General features: G+C 42.8%; 1 protein-coding gene across 1 annotated transcript in view; it reads left to right on the forward strand.

Moving 5' to 3' along the window:
- The first annotated feature begins 1,936 nt into the window (after window positions 1-1,936).
- The window catches only part of ATP6V0D1 (ATPase H+ transporting V0 subunit d1), an 80,410-nt gene continuing 62,417 nt past the window's right edge, over window positions 1,937-19,929 (forward strand). The window contains exon 1 of the mRNA XM_068261269.1: window positions 1,937-2,216. Coding sequence (XP_068117370.1) covers window positions 2,087-2,216 — 130 coding nt within the window. The 5' untranslated portion in view covers window positions 1,937-2,086. The remainder of the gene's footprint in view (window positions 2,217-19,929) is intronic.

The following is a 19,929-nucleotide window of genomic DNA, read 5'->3' on the forward strand; positions in this document are numbered from 1 at the left end:
TTGTGCTTTAGTCCGAATACGGGAATGCGCACACACACACAGTACAATTGTACAGTAGCAAGGCACAATCAGGCACTGACTTTGTACCGCAAGTTACACTGCAGACTCTTCTAGGCTATGAGAGTTAGCTTAGTACAGTAGAAGTCAAACTTATTAAATAATAATTTAATATTCCAGAAAAAAAGTGGAACAATGCAGAAAATATATACAAAAGATTTACAAAAACAAAGTAATAATTACAAAATAAAGGTACACACAAGGATGTTTGCTTACCAAAATAAATAGGAATCAAGATAGAAGAACCTTGGACTTGGTTTTGTGGACAGACACAGTTCTGATTGGATCAGGAGTCCACCTAGCTTCAGCTACCGTCAGGAGCAGACTGATTTTTAGGTATCTGCCCCTGCCTTTTATGCTTGGAGATTTGCCTTGAGGCTGCAAGCTCGTTTGGAAGGGGGGAACTAGTTTTAATTAAATTTCCAGACATAATTTAATTCCCAGATCGTTCAGTTTGTCATATCCTTTCTGTGATATGCGAACTTCACAGGTTTTTCCTGTCCCACTTGTGATCTTTGCAGATTTCAAACACTTCCAGCACAATATTCAGACCACAGGTAAAATTGTATCTTAACACACACATCAAAAGATTTCTTCCTGGCTGTCATATGTACATTCCAAGGCTTTTCCTGTCCTACTTTGAACTTTGCAGACTCAATTAGTCCGATTGTATTTTGGCCAACAGGTAGCTGTTTACATGAATACAAAGTTCAAAGCAATGCAACACCTTTGCAGGATGCAGGACAAAAGAGGGGTCATTATCTAATTACATAAAGAACTCACATTAGCAGCCCAGTGTCCAATTACCCTGAAGCCAGCTGGCTTTGAGCAGACTTACACCTCTGAAAGATACACAGCAGATGGAAAGTAAAAAATATGGCTTCCACAAGATACAACATGGCTGCTATGTTCTGCATATTACCGTACATATCATCATCACCACAATATATCATCACATTGGGAGTCTTTAAAAGCACTCAGGCTTTTGAAGACGGGCCGCTCCGTGCTTCACAAGCACTATCTCTTGTGTGTGCGCAGTACAGAGCCACCAGTCTTTGGGAGCCCGAGTGTTTCTGAAGACATCTGAAGTCTCCTGCGGTGGGAGATTTTAAATAGAGGAGCCTGCGGTGGAACGAGGACACTGTGAGGAGAACAGGAAAGCTCTATAGGACCCAGAGCCTTCCCTCTCCTTTGGAGAGTACCATATTTTTTTTTTTGCTCTAAGGTGACAAAACATCTAGTGATGTGGCAGCCAATCGACCATCCTATTAGATAATTATCGAAACGGATGCAACTCTGTTCCGCCATAAGCATGCCTGAACGACGATTTGACCAATTTTGGCCCATCTATTTTCTGCGCCCCATTCGCTGCTGGCGTATAGCAAATGGCGTGTTAAACGCCCGTACCTACGTATGGCGGCAGTGCGAGAGGGCAAGATGGGTGTGCACCGCGACGGCGCCAGCAAAGTATTTTAATGTTTAATGCACAGGCAGGCGGCACATTTATATTAGGGGGGCAGTGAATGCAATACAAGGCCGATTCCAGAGATTTCATGGTGTAATAGATTGGGATTTGGCTGTGTATGAGCAGCCAGCAGATCCCTCCATGATCACAGAGAGATCCGTCTCTTAGTCTAATCTGCCTATCATCATGTATGGGAACCTTTACTATACATTTATAATCTACATGGGGTAAGTAGTTACAATGCAGCTTATCATCTACATCTAAACTGCAGAGCCCATATCGCCAAAGAACAGAAAATGTTTCCTCCCCCATTGCTCAACTCCAGTCTGACTCCTGCGGCTCAAGCCTCGCTCTAAGCTCCCAACTTCTCCCGGAAGCTCTCCGCACCTCCCCACAACTCTCCCCATCCTGTGTCAGCATCAGCAGGCTCGTCATGTGACAGGTGGTGCCCGTAGTCACGTGACGCTTCCCTAGTCTCAGGGTTCCCCAGGCCGGTGTGGTGACGTCACCGCTCATTCAGCCACCCCATTACGGTCACCGATCTGTTCTGGCGCCGCTGTCAAGATGCTGTCCTTTTCCGAGCTGTACTTCAATGTGGATAGCGGCTATCTGGAAGGCCTAGTCCGCGGGTTCAAGGCCGGAGTTCTCACCCAGGGAGACTACCTGAATCTGGTGCAGTGCGAGACCCTGGAGGGTGAGTGATGCAGCAACAGCCTGGATTCTGTGTGTGCAGAGCAAGCTGGTGACAGCAGGATCTGTATAATAAACAATTTCTACCCTAATCGTTTCCCACCGTCCTCCATATCATTCATTTCCGCTGTGAGGGGCTTTATATGTCTAGAGGTCACCCACCTCACTCTTCAACCCCTTGTACTGTCTTATGGGGTGATTCCATTACTGATCACTGAAATTATCCATGAGCCCTCTTTTCCATCTGATCGCCATTCTGGATGCTTCAGTCATACCTTATTTATAGCAGCCTTCTCTATCCTGATCCCTCTCCACCCCAATACTCTCCCTTCAGTCAGCCTGGTGCTTGTAGATCAGAGTCTTTCTTTACATGTTAATTTTTTTCTTATGCCAAATCATTAGGGGGCTTTAGTTAGTGTGCCTTGAGCCTGGCAATATGCAGGAAGAATTTTCCTTCCCAAATAATTACATTATATTGGAGATCAGCTTCAGATTCTGCTGGTATAAGACTAGGGGAGTTAATAATGATTTCCTATTCAATGGCTATTGATCAAGTTGTCAGGTAATGAAAGCAATGGCCGTCCTAGTCTGATGAGCTGTGGTTCTGCCCATCTAAAGTCCAGATAAAGGGATGGAACTGGGTAGCCAAATTTCATCACACCTCTGCTCTAAGCATTAACAGACTTGAGAGTTTCATCAGATCTGTTGCACAGCACACATTGCAGAAGTGGGGCAGTGAATGGCAGATGTATAATGGCTGAACTGTTAAAATGTATTCTCCTTCCTTGGGTCATACAGGCAATTTCCGTGCAAGCAACACAATCGCTAGTGGAAGTGTTCAAATATACTCTCCATTTACCAGTGTAACCTTACTAGTAATAAAGCGATGCATTTCACTATTAGCTGATATTCTGCTGATGTACTTCTGACATTTTGGAGCTGCACTCTATTACTAGGAACGGGGTGTTGGCAAATGGTGACTACATTCGGGTAATTCTTCATTAGCTTCACTTGTTGAGCGAGGAGGCCTTGGTTTGTTATAGGCCAAACTGGCCACTGGGCCACTATAATGTTCCTTTGCAATTTCTTATAGGTTTGCCTGTTTCGGTTTAAAATTTCACTGCTACCTTATTGCTGATGTTCTCAATACTGTCACCACAGACTTTGGGTCACAAAGTTTTGGTAAAACCTGTTCAGTTGTTTATCCGCATAAGTAGCACTTGTTTAAAGTCAGTTCACACTGCAATACAAACCAACATTGGAGTACTGACAGTCGAGGACTGTGTTAGCAAGAAGATCAGGGCAGTCTCATAGGAATAATTCTAATCACAGCACCCAATGCCAGGGTTGTTGAGTTGTAGTCGAGGAGTTAGAGCAATATCTGGGTACCTGGAGTCTGTGGTTTCATAAACTGTGGAGTTGGATGATTTTTGTACCAACTGCACAAACCTGCTAGAGCCAAGGAGTTGGAAACAGAGACATTTTTTGATACCTGAAGTTGGTGGTTTCATAAACTGAGAAGTTGAGTGATTTTTTTTTTTTTTTACAGACTCCATGGCCCTGCCCTCTACAACATGTAGCGTTCTAATTGGACAAATAGTGTGTGCATATTTTTACTATAACCTATCTGAAACCTACAGTTGTGTTCAAAATTATTCAACCCCCACTGAAATTGAGTGTTTTGGCCAGTTTGTCATTGATTTTGATCATCGATTTGATCAAAAGTTTTGTGGTAGTGTTCTGTGGACTGATGAAACAAAATTAAAACTGAATGGTCCATGGATCAACGCTATGTTTGGAGGAGGAAGAACAAGGCCTATTAAGAAAAGAACACCTTGCCTACTGTGAAGCATTGCGGGGTGTCAATCATGCTTTGGGGCTGTTTTGCTGCTGCAGGTACAGGGAAGCTTCAGCGTGTGCAAGGTACCATAAATTCTCTTCAGTACCAGGAGATATTGGATGAAAATTTGATGCAGTCCATCACAAACCTGAGGCTTGGGAGACGTTGGACCTTTCAACAGGACAATGATCACAAGCATACCTCCAAGTCCACTAGAGCATGGTTGCAGATTAAAGTCTGGAACATTTTGGAGTGGCCATCGCAGTCACCAGACTTAAATTCGATTGAGAACCTCTGGTGGGACTTAGAGAAAGCAGTTGCAGTGCGCAAACCTAAGAATGTGATTGAACTGGAGGCTTTTGCCCATGGAGAATGGGCTAAGATACCCGTAGATCCCTGCAAGAGACTTGTGTCAAGCTATGCTTCACGTTTAAAAGCTGTTATAACTGGAAAAGGATGCTGTACTAAGTATTAATATTGAATGTCACTTGGGAGTTGAATAAAATTGATAATGATGTGAGCACAGAAAATACATTTGTGGTTATTTCATTATAAATGTTATGTTATATTTGTCTGACATACAAGTGCCTCTTTGATTTAATTGTAAACAAGATCACTGACATGATCAAAATCAATGTCAAACTGGCCAAAACACTCAATTTCAGTGGGGGTTGAATCATTTTGAACACAACTGTAAGTGGACTTTCGCTATGAGGTTTCCTGCTGGGTCACCTAAACCGTATTAGCTCCTACACTTGGCAGTCTGCAATGGATATACTGCAGCAAGTGCAACGCAAAGTTCCAAAGTGCACAATTTTTCTAGACAAGCAGCTGCACTTACCATAAAAACCTATGGTGGAAACTCATCTGTTCCAGACCCCAACTGGACCACAAGGCACCATCGGAGCAGACACTGCATCGATCATTTCCCGCTGGCTGTTTGAGATCCAGCTCTGATGTGAACCGAGCCTTAGCCTGATTATCACCTTCTAGATCAGTGTTTCTCAACATTTTATTCGTATGTACCCCTTTTAAAATCATGTACTCACTAAGTACCCCCTGGCATAGTAAACATTATCACAAGGACCCTTTGACAAATATATATTTAAGTGTAGTACATGATAAATGGTTCAAAACAATTTCCAAGCATTTACTATTGATTTTAATTAGCTAAACCACTAATTTGGTGTTTTTTAAATTAGATTTATCATTTTCTAAAACTAAATTTGTTATTCTTGGTCAAGTATATCAAGCCTGAGTACCCCCTGGAACCATCAGAAGTACCCCCTGGGGTACGCGTACTACACGTTGAGAACCTAGGCTCTAGATCACAAAATAGATCACTTTCACTACAGTGAATGTCATGGTCTCTAGTGGAGTGGAGTAGAAAATGCTGGTATTTTATTTTAATTCCGTTTACTACTACTTTATCCTTTTTACCACTTGTATGCGTAGTAATACACTGCCTGTATGCAAGTCAGTGCACTGAAGCAAGAAATAAACAGCACTGCTGACAATTTGCTATTACATTTAAGTAAATGGAGCCGTGCAATGGATAATAAATCAACACTAAATTTACTATTCAGTACCTATATTAGTGTGAACATTGTAGTGGCTGGATAGTGTACTGGTTAAGGGCACCACCTTTGACAAGGCAAGGGTCAGTAACTATTCAGTAAGGAGTCCTTAGGCTGACTCCCTAACACTGCACTGTGACCTCTTGAGCACATCCCAGTGGCTGCAGCTTGTAAGAGTTTTTGAGTGCGATAGGAGACAAATGTTCGGAATGGACTATTATTGTCAAAGTGCACTCCTGCGCAGTGTAGCGATCACTACTGGCTAGTATGGAAAATATCATAATATTTAGGGCTCATTCATGTCCATGGCTGGTGATATTTTGCTGCCTTCTCTTCCTGCTTGCATGTGGTATTGTTCTCCTAGTGCTTGTAGGGGTGATATAGCGTGATGGATAAACACTATGCTGAGTTCTGAGCAAATGCAATGTACATGTAAAAGGCGTTTGCTGGTCCCGAGCTGTTATGCACAATGATTTTTCTTTATTCCTTGCCCTGTAAATGGGATGTTCAGGGAACATGAACATGTTCAGGGAACACCGGGAACACCGGTAATGAACGACTGAGTGAACTGTCTATTTTCTTCTCTTAGCTGTGACACTTGTTTTCCAAGCCACCATTCAACGGTTTCTCGTCAGGGAAAGCAAATGCCAAGACTGCTGTGTGATTAAAGGGAATCTGAGGTGGGAGAGATATGGAGACTTTCATAGTTATTTCCCTGTAAACAATGACAGGTGCCTGGCTGCCCTGTTGATCTTCTAGCATAAGAAGTGTCTGAGTCAAAACCCAGGAACAAGCATATAGCAAATCCAGTACAACCTGACTCAAATGAGTCCGAGTACCAGGCAGTGTGGCCCTCACAACTCTCCAACTGTGTTTCTATCCTGGTACCTGACAGCATGATGATCACAGTGAGCTTAGCAGATCCAGGCTAGCAGAGCAGCCAAGTTGTGTCATCAAGAAGGTGCCAGGCGGAAGGTGACTAGCCACAGAAGGCAGTGGGGTGGCCATATATCCCAGAGGCGCACACAGGCCCGATTTGCCGCAACATCTGGTGAGTCATTATATGAAGGGGGGGGGACCCCATAGAATTGAATGTCAATGTTTATGGACTGATGATGAGCACCACTTCTACTATTATTGCATTGATTGAAGATATCACACCTATCTGGCTGTAGCGATCCACCTGGAACAAGGGTGTTATCGTGCTAATTTTATTGCTGGACAATATTAGTTAATTTTAAGAATTTGTACCGATTTGGTGCACAATTGAGCGCTGTTTCTAATTGTATTTTATATAAAAGAGTACAAGATCTGCTGCATGCTTGTTCAGGGTCTATGGCTAAACGTATTAGAGACACAGGGTCAGGAGGGCTGCCAGGCAACTGGTATTGTTTAAAAGGAAATAAATATGGCAGCCTACATGTGCCTCTCACCTCGGGTTCCCTTTAAGGCCTTCTACAGTGCTATTACTATATCCACAAGTCACATCACTCAGTGGTATTCACAATCTAGTGGGTCTGCCACAATTTAGGGGCATTAAAGTGTACCTGAGGCAAACCTTATTATACTTACCTATGACCCTCCAGAGACTTCCTGTGTGCTTCTGGAGACCAACCTTGCCACACATGGACCCCCAGAACATATCCAACAAGAGGCTGAGGGCTTATGGCGGTTCCTGCACAGTAAGCCAGAGCCGCTCATCCTTGAGTGGCTCTGTGCTACTATGTAGTCACAGCCATGCCCCCGCGCGTGCCGCACGACATTCTCATGCAGGGTCCAAGGCAGCGGGCGATGGTCTTGAAGAGGACACAGGAAGCCTCGGGAGGATCCCAGAGGCTTCCCTCTTCATAGGTAAATATCTCACTTTTTGCATGAGGGTTCACCTTGGGTTTGCTTTTACAAACAGACAAAATCTAAAATGAACTAATAAAACAAGTTTACAGAATGAGTATATAGCCTTCCTACCAACCTCTCTAATGACCTGTTGGCAAGCTGGAGCCTTTTCTTGTAGCGCACATGACTCCACAACCAAAGGGATGATTTGTATATTCAGCAGTGAAATGCAATGGGAGCTGTTTCTTGCTCACATAAAGCTGAATAATTGCAAATACTGGTTTTATTTATACAGTAAAGTCTCGATTCACCAGAACTCAGGCATTCAGCAGTCTCAACTAACTGTTATTCCTGGCGAGGGGACAATGGGCGGCGTCCTTCCTATATTTGCAGAGTTGTTCACAGCAGAAGTTACTTACAAATTCTCCGGATGCTGGTCTTCTTCACTCCTGAAGCTCCGCGCAGCTTTGCGATGTCTTTATACGGCTCCCCGGCGAGCCACCTGACTCGAATTGTCACGTGATGCCTCGTAGCCGTATACGTAGGATGTTGTGAGCACCGCACCGAAGAATACCGGCACCCGGGGATTCGTATTTGAATGCCGCTGCTGTGCAAAACTCTGCCCTGGGGGGTAGGGAGGTTAGTGTTAAAGAGGAGCTGTCAGCTATACAATCTCAGAAAACAAAACCCTACATAAGTAGATAAATACTTGCTCTACTCAACATATTTATTGCATTGTCCACGTTTTCATTTTAGTGATTTTTCTACAGTAAAAAAAGAGAAAATCCTTCTTAGCATTTCCCATTTTAAGTGTGGCTATTTTAAGTTAATTCTGAGGTCATTTCCTCCCTTTAGTCTCCTCTGCCTGATTTGCCCGCCCTTCACTATAGAAAGTGCATTGTCTCAGCATAAGAAATATTGGCCATTCAGAGAGGAACAGAGGTGTGGGAGGGGAAAACAGGAGGGAAATAGGCTTCAGCCAATCAGGCTGCGTTAGCGGAGTCTGAGGGGGAAGTACAAAAGCAAAAAAGGACAACCCAGCATGCCCTGCAACTTCCTTTTTGTGTACCAAATTTTGTGTGTACGTAATAAGAGTCAGGTAAACTGGGGAATGATCCTTTATCAACAAGAAAAGTAATATAAATTTGAACTTTTGGATTGCCTGGTTGGCACCCTTATTACTTGTTTACCAGATTATAGTTTATGCCAGACAGTTAATCTTTAAATTTTTTTTAACGCTGGTTCCTTGACTTCTCAAGCAACTAACACAAACGCATATCCAGCATCAGACAATCCCCGCCTTCGCCTAATAAATGAGACTCTACTGTAGTTGGATGATCACGTGACTCTCCTTAGAGCTACAGCAGACAAAATGTTCCATTCACACAAGTTTCCTCTGAATTTCTTGGAGGCAGATTCTGTAACTGTACAGTTTACGGACTAGCCAGTTCACTTTACAAACTCACATTTCACAAAACTGAAGTGGAAGTAAAAACTCAAATTAGGACACACTGTAGTGCAGTGCAGTTGGATTCCTGTTTATTTCTTTTCTCAGAAGATTGTCATGTGACTATGTTGAAATAATGGTGAAACAGCAATTTGCTGATGAGAATATATTTCTTTTATGGGTAACTTCTAACTTTCAGTGTTGACTTGTTCATCTATCCTGATCTTCTGGTTAAAAAAAACCCCCCAAGGGCCCTCTCACACCAAGGTGGTACAGTATTTTTACCGTACCCCACCACCGTGCAATGAAAGTCTATGGAGACTTTCATACTGTGATGTTATGGCGTGACGTGACTGAAGTGACGTTTTCGCCTTCTCCCCAACACTGGTCAAGAACTACATTAACGCTGCATCGAGTTGCAGCGATCTGTGTCTGTGATCTGCTAACATTGGCACTACAGCTGTGACAAAACTGCAAATCCCATCATGCCTTTGCCTCCCCGAGTTATGCTTAGGGCTGTCAAAGTATTGCAATGCCTCATGGGACTCTTAGTTCCACCACAGCTGGAGTGCCAAGGTTAGCCATTGCTGTGTTAGTCTATGGCAACACAGGAAAACTTAAAAAAAAGTGTATTTAAACAATATGCTTCCACATACCCAAAGCAGGAAGTGACAGACAGGGAACAGTGCGGTTTTCTGTCCGTTGTTCCCTGAAGGCCTGCTTTTGACGGTGTGATGCGGTGTGTCAGGCGCAATGCACTGCATTTCTGATGCTGGTTTCTGCTTTCTTAATGGTAGCTCCTATGCAGTACAAAGATTCCCACAGCAGTGATTTCACCTTCCATTTATGCTTAAAGGTAAAAAGACAGAAGCCTGTGGATGCTGTAGTGTAGAGGCTTCCCGTGTCGTCCTCGCTGCTGCTCGTCGGGACCCTCAGGAAGATCCAGGATGTGCTCCTTTTCAGGCACGAGTGGCGCTGGCCTACTGTGCAGGCGTGGCTGTACTCGCATAGGCGCAGTATGGCTGCGATTCTGCCTGAAGATGCAACGAAGGACAGCATGGAAAGAAGGGCGTAATTTTGATTGTTCTATTTTACACTGCAAAGTGGGGGACAAGTGACTGAAACATGTGCTGGCAGTCAGACTGTGACCTTGATTTGAGTGGTGATTGGGCATCCTGCTGGGCAGAACAGTATGACATCAAGACTTCTGAGGACGTGTTTTCACTGCTTTAGGGCTGGTTCAGACGGACGCTTGCGAAGCGTTTACCGCAAGCGTTCGGAACGTCGCGGTAAACGCTCCCATTCAAGTGAATGGGAGCGTTTACACCGAGCTTTTGCACGCTTTTACCCGAACGCGGCGTTCGGGTCCAGATTTTCGCGAGCGTTCAGGCTGCCCCTGGAAGCGACATGTTGCTTCCAGGGAGCGGCCAACCGCGACGGCTTATGTTCCCCTAGGGGAAGAAAAAAACGCGACTGCATCACGACGCGACCGAAGGCTACTGAAAGCCTTAACGCGCAGCTGCCGCAACGCCCCCAGACGCGACGCCACGCAGACGTCCGTCTGAACCAGCCCTTAGTCATGGAGGAAGTGATTGTTGTCTTATCTTTGCAACTATGAATGAAGGTGGCCATACATCAGGCTACTTGGTGTCTGATCATCCATCTGATTCAATTATAATCGGATTGGATGAAAAGCGGTGCCGCTCGACAGTGCAAACAATTTTGGGCTGCAAGATATAGGGCCGACATGCTTGATGGGATGCAAGGTGTTAATGGCCTGCAAATCCGAGACGAGCGACAAACGCGACAGGGCCCCCGGCGCTGTCCCCCCTAAAGTAAAATGGGCCCAGTGAAGTATACTTTACCTGTCAGTGTCCGCCTCTGGCTCTGCGCTCCATCCACATACACGCACCCCACGCGGTTGGTGGCGTATACGCAGAGATCGATCTGCCCTTACATCTGCTAATCGCATGCGCAGAAGACATCAACCCATCAAAGGGCTGGAAGAAGCCCCAGGTAAGTAAACTACATTTATTTTATGGCCTCAGACAGTCTTTAAACATAACCTAAAACTGTGGGATATCTAAAAGTCATTTTTAGAAGTATACAGTTGTTTATGTCATCACTTTGTTTTCACTTAAAGGACAACTGTAACGAGATACAGTGGGATGTGAAAGTTTGGGCAACGTTGTTAATCGTCATGATTTTCCTGTATAAATGGTTGGTTGTTACGATAAGAAATGTCAGTTAACAATATCATAGGAGATACACATAGTGATATTTGAGAAGTGAAATTAAGTTTATTGGGTTTACAGAAAGTGCACAATAATTGTTTAAACAAAATTAGGCAGGTGCCTAAATTTGGGCACCACAAAAAAAAAATGAAATACATTTTTAGTAGATCCTCCTTTTGCAGAAATTACAGCCTCTAAATGCTTCCTTTAGGTTCCAATGAGAGTCTGGATTCTGCTTGAAGGTATTTTGGACCATTCCTCTTTACAAAGCCTATCTAGTTCATTCAGGTTTGATGGCTTCCAAGCATGGACAGCTCTCTAACTCACACCACATATTTTCACTTATATTCAGGTCTGGGGACTGAGATGGCCATTCCAGAACGTTGTACTTGTTCCTCTGCATAAAGACCTTAGTGGATTTTGAGCAGTGTTTGGGGTCGTTATCTTTTGTGAAAGATCCAGCCCCGGCGCAGTTTCAGCTTTGTCCCTGATTCCTGGACATTGGTCTCCAGAATCTGCTGATACTGAGTAGAATCCATGCTACCCTCAACTTTGACAAGATTCCCAGTCCCTGCACTGGCCACACAGCCCCACAGCACAATGGAACCACCATCATATTTTACTGTAGTTAGCAGGTGGTTTTCTTGGAATGCTGTGTTCTTTTTTTCCTCCATGCATAATGCCCTTTGTTATGCCCAAATAACTCAAATTTTATTTCATCAGTCCACTGCGCCTTATTCCAAAATGAAGCTGGCTTGTCCAAATGTGCTTTAGCATACCTCAAGCAGCTCTGTTTGTGCTGTGGGCGAAGAAAACGCTTCCTCTGCATCACTCTCACATACAGCATCTTGTGTAAAGTGCGCCGAATGGTTGAACGATGCACAGTGACTCCATCTGCAGCAGGATGATGATGTAGGTCTTTGTTGCTGGTCTGTGGGTTGACTCTGACTGTTCTCACTATTCGTCGCTTCTGTCTATCTGAGATTTGTCTTGGTCTGCCACTTCAAACCTTAACTTAACTGAGCCTGTAGTCTTCAATTTTACTCAATATGTTCCTAATTGTGGAAACAGACAGCTGAAATCTCTGAGACAGCTTTCTGTATCCTTCTCCTGATCCATGATGGTGAAAATATTTGTCTTCAGGTCATTTGAGAGTTGTTTTGAGACCCCCATGTTGCTACTCTTCAGGAGTGAAACTTACAATTGGACCCCCTTAAATAATCTTTCTCATAATTGGATTCACCTGTGTATGTAGGTCCAGGGTCACTGAGCTTACCAAGCCAATTTGAGATCCCAATGTTCTAAAGGTTTTGGAATCGGTAAAATGACAAATTTATGCACCTGCCTAACTTTATTCAAACAATTATTGCACACTTTCTGTAAATCCAATAAACTTAATTTCACACTCAAATATCACTGTATGTGTCTCATATATAATATATTTACCTGACATTTTTTATCATAGCAACCAACGATTTTATACAGGAAAATAATGACTAATAAGGTTGCCCAAACTTTTGCATCCCACTGTATTTAGAGGCTATGATATTTATCCCCCCTTAAGCAATACCAGTTGCCTGGCAGCCCTGCTGATCTATTTGGATGCAGCAGTGTCTAAATAACACCAGAAACAAGCATGCAGCTAATCTTGTATGTTCCGACATTAATGTCGAAAACACCTCATTTGCTGCATTCTTGTTCAGGGTCTATGGCTAAAAGTATTAGAGACAGAGGATCAGCAGGATAGCCAGGCAACAGGTAATACACAAAAGGAAAAAAAACATGGCAGCCTCCCCACAGTTGTCCTTTAGGTTTCAATTTAAGAGCCATTCTTTCACTTCCTGATCACTGTAATTGGCTTGCAGTGATCAGGGGGCCAGGAGCCAATGAAATCCGCTCCTGACCGAGGTGCAGAGCTCAGCTATCTTTAGTTAGCTGAGTTTTGTGCCGGCGCAGTTGTGTGATTGCCTCTCGCGCTCGGAATTTGGCAGTGTTTAAACTATGCTGCATCAGACCTAGGCAGCCACAAGTGTGGCATAGTTTTAACTATAGCCGGTCCCCAATCGGTTAAGGATATTCACTGAAAGCATTCCTTCATATATAAAGAGTGCTTGCTGATTACTTATTTCTAGTGCTCTTGTCTAGTGTCCCAGTATTTACTAGCTATAGATGTCTTCTGGATGTAAACTACCACAAATCCTTCTGCCTCTTTGTGTAATTCCAGACACATTCGATGTTGAGAATAGGGCTCTGTGTGGGCCATTCCATCACTTCTAGGGCTTGGTGTTCTTTACTCTAAAAAATAGTTCTTAATTATATTGTATGTTTGGGCTCATCTTGGTGCACGATTAATTGCGCCAGTCACATGCCTCCCTAATGGTATTGCATGGTGTACTTCTCAGCATCGAGGTCACCAATAATCCTGACCATATTTCCTGAAATACAGCCCTTAGCTTGCAAGGAACATCCATCATGTGTCACTGTTTCATACATACAGTACACTCATTATTGTAACTCTCACCAGCACTTTGGCAAACAAAATTCCTACTGCTTTTCTTTTACTGTGATCGCATGGTTCGGAACTCACTCATGTACCCTTTCATTGCGCATATGCAGCTCAAACCTTTCACACATACAGTTCAAGTGAACATCCAGGAGGTTGTTACGGGGGGGGGTTGCTGTCTGTGAACAGGGGTACCTCAAAGACATTGAGCAGCAGGGTTAAGTGTCTTTACCCCCACTATCCTTTTTTTTTTTTTTTTTTTTTTAAGCACATTTGACCTTGTTTCGGAGGTATGGCCTTTTGTCCACAATTATTGAATACCCTCTCCTGGTTATACTTCTTCTTCTTCAGACAGTAGATGGTTTTCTGCAGGGCTGTGGAGTCGGTCCAAAAATCCACCGACTCCGACTCCGACTCCTCAGTTTAGGATTCCTCCGACTCCTCGACTCCGACTCCTCTAATTTGCATATTACAATTTTTTTTGATTAAAAGTATGTAACATGAAATTCGTCTCTTAACTGCCAACGCTTAGGAATTTTACAAGACAACTGAAGTGAGAAGGATATGTAGACTACTATATTTATTCCCTTTAGACTAAAACTAGTCCTTGGTAAGAGTACTTGTAAAAGGTACAAACCGGAACAAAGAACATCTATCAGGACCTAGGCAATGTAAGTGTGGGTACATGTAAGAATGATGTGCAGGTACTCTGCAGGGGAATGAGGAGATTGTAAACAGACAACACCTCTGTGTTCAATGTGCACAGCATTCTCAGTGGATTCCCTGCAGCTCTGTGGGGAGTGCATATGTAGAGTATAGTACTACTGTGTAACAAAGTAAACCTGAGACAGATGAAATTAAACCAGCATGAATGCAGAATTATTTCCATCTCATTGACCATCTCTATTAGTGACACAGCTACACATCAGGCTTTATTCTTACAGCATAGATGTTATTTAGTATATATGAGATTCCTGTGTACACATCATATATACAGTCACACAATCAGATATGTACCTTAAAAATACGGTGACTGCTTTATTGAAGCAGCACAAGTAACTAATTTTGATTGGTTTATTTCATTTTTGTGGACTGAACACAGCTATTACTGTGTATATATACTGTATATATACATTATTTTTAATGACTATTATCTGAGAAATAGAACATTTTATCATATTTTCTATTTTAATTACAGTTACAAATTCATTAGGAGTCGGAGTCGGTGCATTTTTTCCCGACTCCGACTCCGACTCCAGGCACCCAAAATTGCCCGACTCCACGACTCCGACTCCACAGCCCTGGTTTTCTGCTAGTTCTAAGTTGATGGCTGTGCTGGGCCTCTTCCAGATTTGACAGAAGCAAGCATGATGTATCTTTTATCTGCTGCACTAGGTTTCCTTGGCCTAGTGCTGTCTGTTGTCTTCAACATCTCCTTTTTCTTTGTAATTCTTTAGAACAGCTTGAACAACACACCTTGAAAACTCAGTTTGCTTTGATATTTTATTTTATTTTTTGCCTGGGAGAGACCTTGCTAATAGTAGTATAACTACCTTGTGCTGGGTTGCTGTCCTCAGTCTTGCCATGGTGTATGACCTGTGGCATGAAACTGTCTTCCACAACTTCACATGAGTGGCAGCTTGGCTTTTCCTCACCAATTTTAAAGCCTCATACACAGCTGCTTTTGTTGCATTTAAAGCAAATCTGAAGTGAAAATAAATGTATGATATGATTTGTATGTGTAATACAGCTAAGAAATAGAACATTAGTAGCAAAGGTATGAGTTTCATATTGTTTCCAGTACACAAAGAGTTAAGTAACTTCAGTTGTTATCTAGGCAAAAGAGTTTCACTGAGCTCTCTGACCCAACTTGGGTTGGCTACAGTGCTGTTTTCTGAAGCACTCATCTCAACATTTCACTGTTTGTTGTTTAAAGAGAACCTGTACTGAGTAAAAATATTTAAAATAAACACATGAGGTAACTTTTAATGAACATTTCATAGTTACCTTGCCATCAGTTCCTCTCAGAAGCTCACCATTTTCTTCTGACAATTATCCCTTCCAGTTCTGACAATATTTTGTCAGATCTGAAATATATCAGTTGCTGTCAGTAAAATATCAGTTGCTGTCAGTTATAGCTGAGAGGAAAACTGATGTACAAGGTAATGTCCATGTTTCCCTATGGCTCAAGTGGACGATGTTACAGTTTAACTGTGTGCTGACCAGAAAGCTGTTATGGGTAATGGCCATTTTCAAAATGGAGGACGGAAAATTCCCTTGATCACAGTGAAGAAACAGGACGCCGGACAGGAGAAAGACACTGAGGAGTAGACTACATGGAAGGTAAGTATGACTTGTGTATGCTTATTTTGACTTTAAATTTTCAGTTCAGGTTTTCTTTAAAGAGACTCCGTAACAAAAATTGCATCCTGTTTTTTATCATCCTACAAGTTCCAAAAGCTATTCTAATGTGTTCTGGCTTACTGCAGCACGTTCTACTATCACCATCTCTGTAATAAATCAACTTATCTCTCTCTTGTCAGACTTGTCAGCCTGTGTCTGGAAGGCTGCCAAGTTCTTCAGTGTTGTGGTTCTGTGATGCATCTCCCCCCTCCAGGCCCCTCTCTGCACACTGCCTGTGTATTATTTAGATTATGGCAGGTTTTCTCTGCTCTATTATATTTTACAAGCTGGATAAATCCTCCTCTGAGCTGGCTGGGATTTCACATACTGATGAATTACATACGGGCAGAGCTGTCTGCACTCTGCAGGAAGAAACAGCCTGACACTTCAGTGGAAGATAGCTGCAGGGGGAAAGAAACACACAAATAATCTCTTGAGATTCAAAAGGAAGGGTGTATACAGCCTGCTTGTGTATGGATGTATTTTCTATGTGTGGACATACTGTACATCAACCTACTTCCTGTTTTGGTGGCCATTTTGTTTGTTTATAAACAAACTTTTTAAAACTGTTTTTAACCACTTTTAATGCGGCGGGGAGCGGTGAAATTGTGACAGAGGGGAATAGGAGATGTCCCCTAACGCACTGGTATGCTTACTTTTGTGTGATTTTAACAATACAGATTCTCTTTAAAGAGAATCTGTATTGTTAAAATCGCACAAAAGTAAACATACCAGTGCGTCAGGGGACATCTCCTATTACCCTCTGACACAATTTCGCCGCTCCTCGCCGCATTAAAAGTGGTTAAAAACAGTTTTAAAAAGTTTGTTTATAAACAAACAAAATGGCCACCAAAACAGGAAGTAGGTTGATGTACAGTATGTCCACACATATAAAATACATCCATACACAAGCAGGCTGTATACAGCCTTCCTTTTGAATCTCAAGAGATCATTTGTGTGTTTCTTTCCCTCTGTTCTCATGCACTGAAGTTTCAGGCTGCTTGTTTCTTCCTGCAAACAGCTTTGTCCTTGTCTGTAATTCTTCAGTATGTGAAAGCCCAGCAAGCTCAGAGGACGATTTATCCAGCTTGTAAAAGATAAGAGAGAAGAGAGAAGCTGCTCTAATCCTAAATAACACACAGGCAGTGTGCATAGAGGGGCCTGGAAGGGGGAGTTCATAGCAGAACCACAACACTGAAGAACTTGGCAGCCTTCCAGACACAGGCTGACAAGTCTGACAAGAGAGAGATAAGTTGATTTATTACAGAGACTGTGATAGTACAAAGTGCTGCAGTAAGCCAGAACACATTAGAATAGCCTTTTGAACTTGTAGGATGATAAAAAACAGGATGCAATTTTTGTTACGGAGTCTCTTTAAGGTTTTTCTGCCAGGAATTTCAAAGGGTTATTCGCTCTGCTCTATTTCATCATTTAAAACACAGAGTGTAATTTGTAAACTGCAAATATTAGAGGCTATATAACTGAAAATAAAAATATGTTCTATTAATTATCTGTACTATTTTTTTTTTTTTTTTTTTTATCTATACTTTTCTATATCTATACTTTTTTTTTTTTCGCTTTTGTGTCACTTTAATGACTGTTTCAAGCTACATATGAAAATTATGTTTGGCACCTGTTTTTTTTTAATTGGTGAATCGTACACCTGACTATAATCCTTCAAACTTCCTAATTTTGTACAAGTGTGCCTATAAGAATTTATGCTGTTTTAGAGAGAGCGGAGTTTCACTTTCCTAAAACGTTTGCACAGTAGAGTAGATGGGCTTATTTTAATATCCGCACACTGTACCCTGATATTTGCAGGTAAGTTTGTCCATCGTGTGATTTAATAAAGGGATCAACCAGTTTTTGCTTTCTTGCGTAATTATCCTTCCACTTCCTTCCTCATTACCTCCACTTGCTGCTCATGTGACTTTTCTCAAAGCTGTTATTAGGCTTATGTTCTGTTCTCTCTAGAAATGTAACCTGCACTGAAAATAAATAGAACAGACTTGGAATCCTGTAGTTTTATTTTGATTTTGAAGGTTGAAGTATCATAGGGTTATATAAATACAACAAATTCTCGCTCTGTCTCTCTCTGTCTGTCTCTCTCTCTCTGTCTCTGTCTCTGTCTCTCTCTCTCTCTCTCTCTCTCTCTCTCTCTCTCTCTCTCCCCTGTACTGAGTATTTTGTTTTGTCACTTAGCTGTCCCTCAGAGGGGCTCACATAATCTCTGCCATAGTCATATGTTTGTTTGTATCATGCAGTGTATGTATCAGGGCTGTGCAGTCGGTACAAAAATCATCCGACTCCAACTCTTTAGGTTATGAAACCTCCGACTCCAGGTACCCAACATAACTCCGACTCCTTAGTCTAATACTTACCAGGGCTGTGGATCTGGTACAAAAATCCTCTGACTCCGACTCCTCAGTTTATGAAACCTCCAGCTCCGACTCCAGGTACCCAAAATTGCTCCGACTCCACAGCCCTGGTATGTATTGTAGTCTAGGGCAAATTTATCTCTGTTTTTGGGATGTGGGAGGAACCCATGCAGACACAGGGAGAATATACAACGCTGTGTTTTGTCTTTGATTAAACACAGACTGTGTTTTTTGTTGTTGTTATGTTTTTTGTTTAGTGGCCAGGAATTTTTAAAGAGGAATCCTATGTGTTGCTCAAGAAGGTAGTGCAGGTTATAACTTAAAAAAAAACATTTTCCTTGCCATCATCCGGGGCTGATTCGCAGTGTGCCTGTTATGTCCGAAAATTTAGATGGGTTGCAGGCCATTTCACATGTAGTGTTCCAGGCCACACACCTCCTCCATTGTCGAGTTGGAGTCGTGGTTTCAGAAACTGAGGAGTCGGAGTCGGAAGATTTTTGTACCGACTCCACAGCCCTGACGCAAATGACACTGCACCATTGCAAGCAGATTTGTCCCTGTGGCAAATAGCACCGTCAGGGAAGTTATGTCCCCGCCTTCCATACGTGTATGCAAGTGACGTCAGATGTCCTCTGCCATGTGCACCCTTCCAGACAGGAAGCGCATCACCCGACTTTGCTGGTATGCGCATGCACGCAAAACACCGCTACCATAACAATTTATAAAGATTGTTGCAGTGTCACTGACTGCAATGTTCGGCAGCGCATTGCAGCCACTGCATCGATTGAAGCACTGCCATCAGTGGTACGCACTAGTGTGTAAGTAGCCTTAAATAGTCTGAAGCGATTTAAAATACCTGTTTTTATTCAGCAGGCCGCTTCAGCATCATAATCCACACTGATTTTCTGCATTCCCGTGGCGGAACGAGCTCTTAATTCCCCTGAAATCCCCAGGGCAGAATTCTTCTGTCCTTCAGGGTAGAGGCAAAGCTTTGTGCAGTAGTTATGGCTCTGCTTAAGTCGAATTCTGCCTCTCCCCATCCCTCTGTCTCCTTTCACTGAGAGGGGCAGGGAGAGGCGGATATTGGCGGAGATTGTTTGGACTGGAGGCAGAACTACAGCGAAAGCTCTGCTTCCCCCAGGCAGCAAAATCCACGACCTGGAAAGTCACGGATTTTTGCCCCGGGATTTCATGGATGGGAATAAAGACCTTGTTCTGCCGCAGGGATGTGGCGAATCAGTTTGGATTATACTGCTGAAGCGGACTGCTGAATAAAATCAGGTATCTTCAATCTCTTCAGTCTCTCTTTAAGTCTCCATACCGCCATACTACATTGGATTTTAGTTTAGAGTCTGTCCTGCAGAATAGGATTGTACCAGTAGATGGCAGCAGAAGTCTTTGACTCCCAGCTGTCTGTATATTTGTTTTTGAACTGGACTCAATGTTCTAGGAGCAACACATTATTGCCTTTGTTGAGATCTACAGATAGCAGGAATGTATTG

This window comes from Hyperolius riggenbachi, chromosome 11, assembly GCF_040937935.1.
Source record: "Hyperolius riggenbachi isolate aHypRig1 chromosome 11, aHypRig1.pri, whole genome shotgun sequence".
NCBI classification, from domain to species: Eukaryota; Metazoa; Chordata; class Amphibia; order Anura; family Hyperoliidae; genus Hyperolius; species Hyperolius riggenbachi.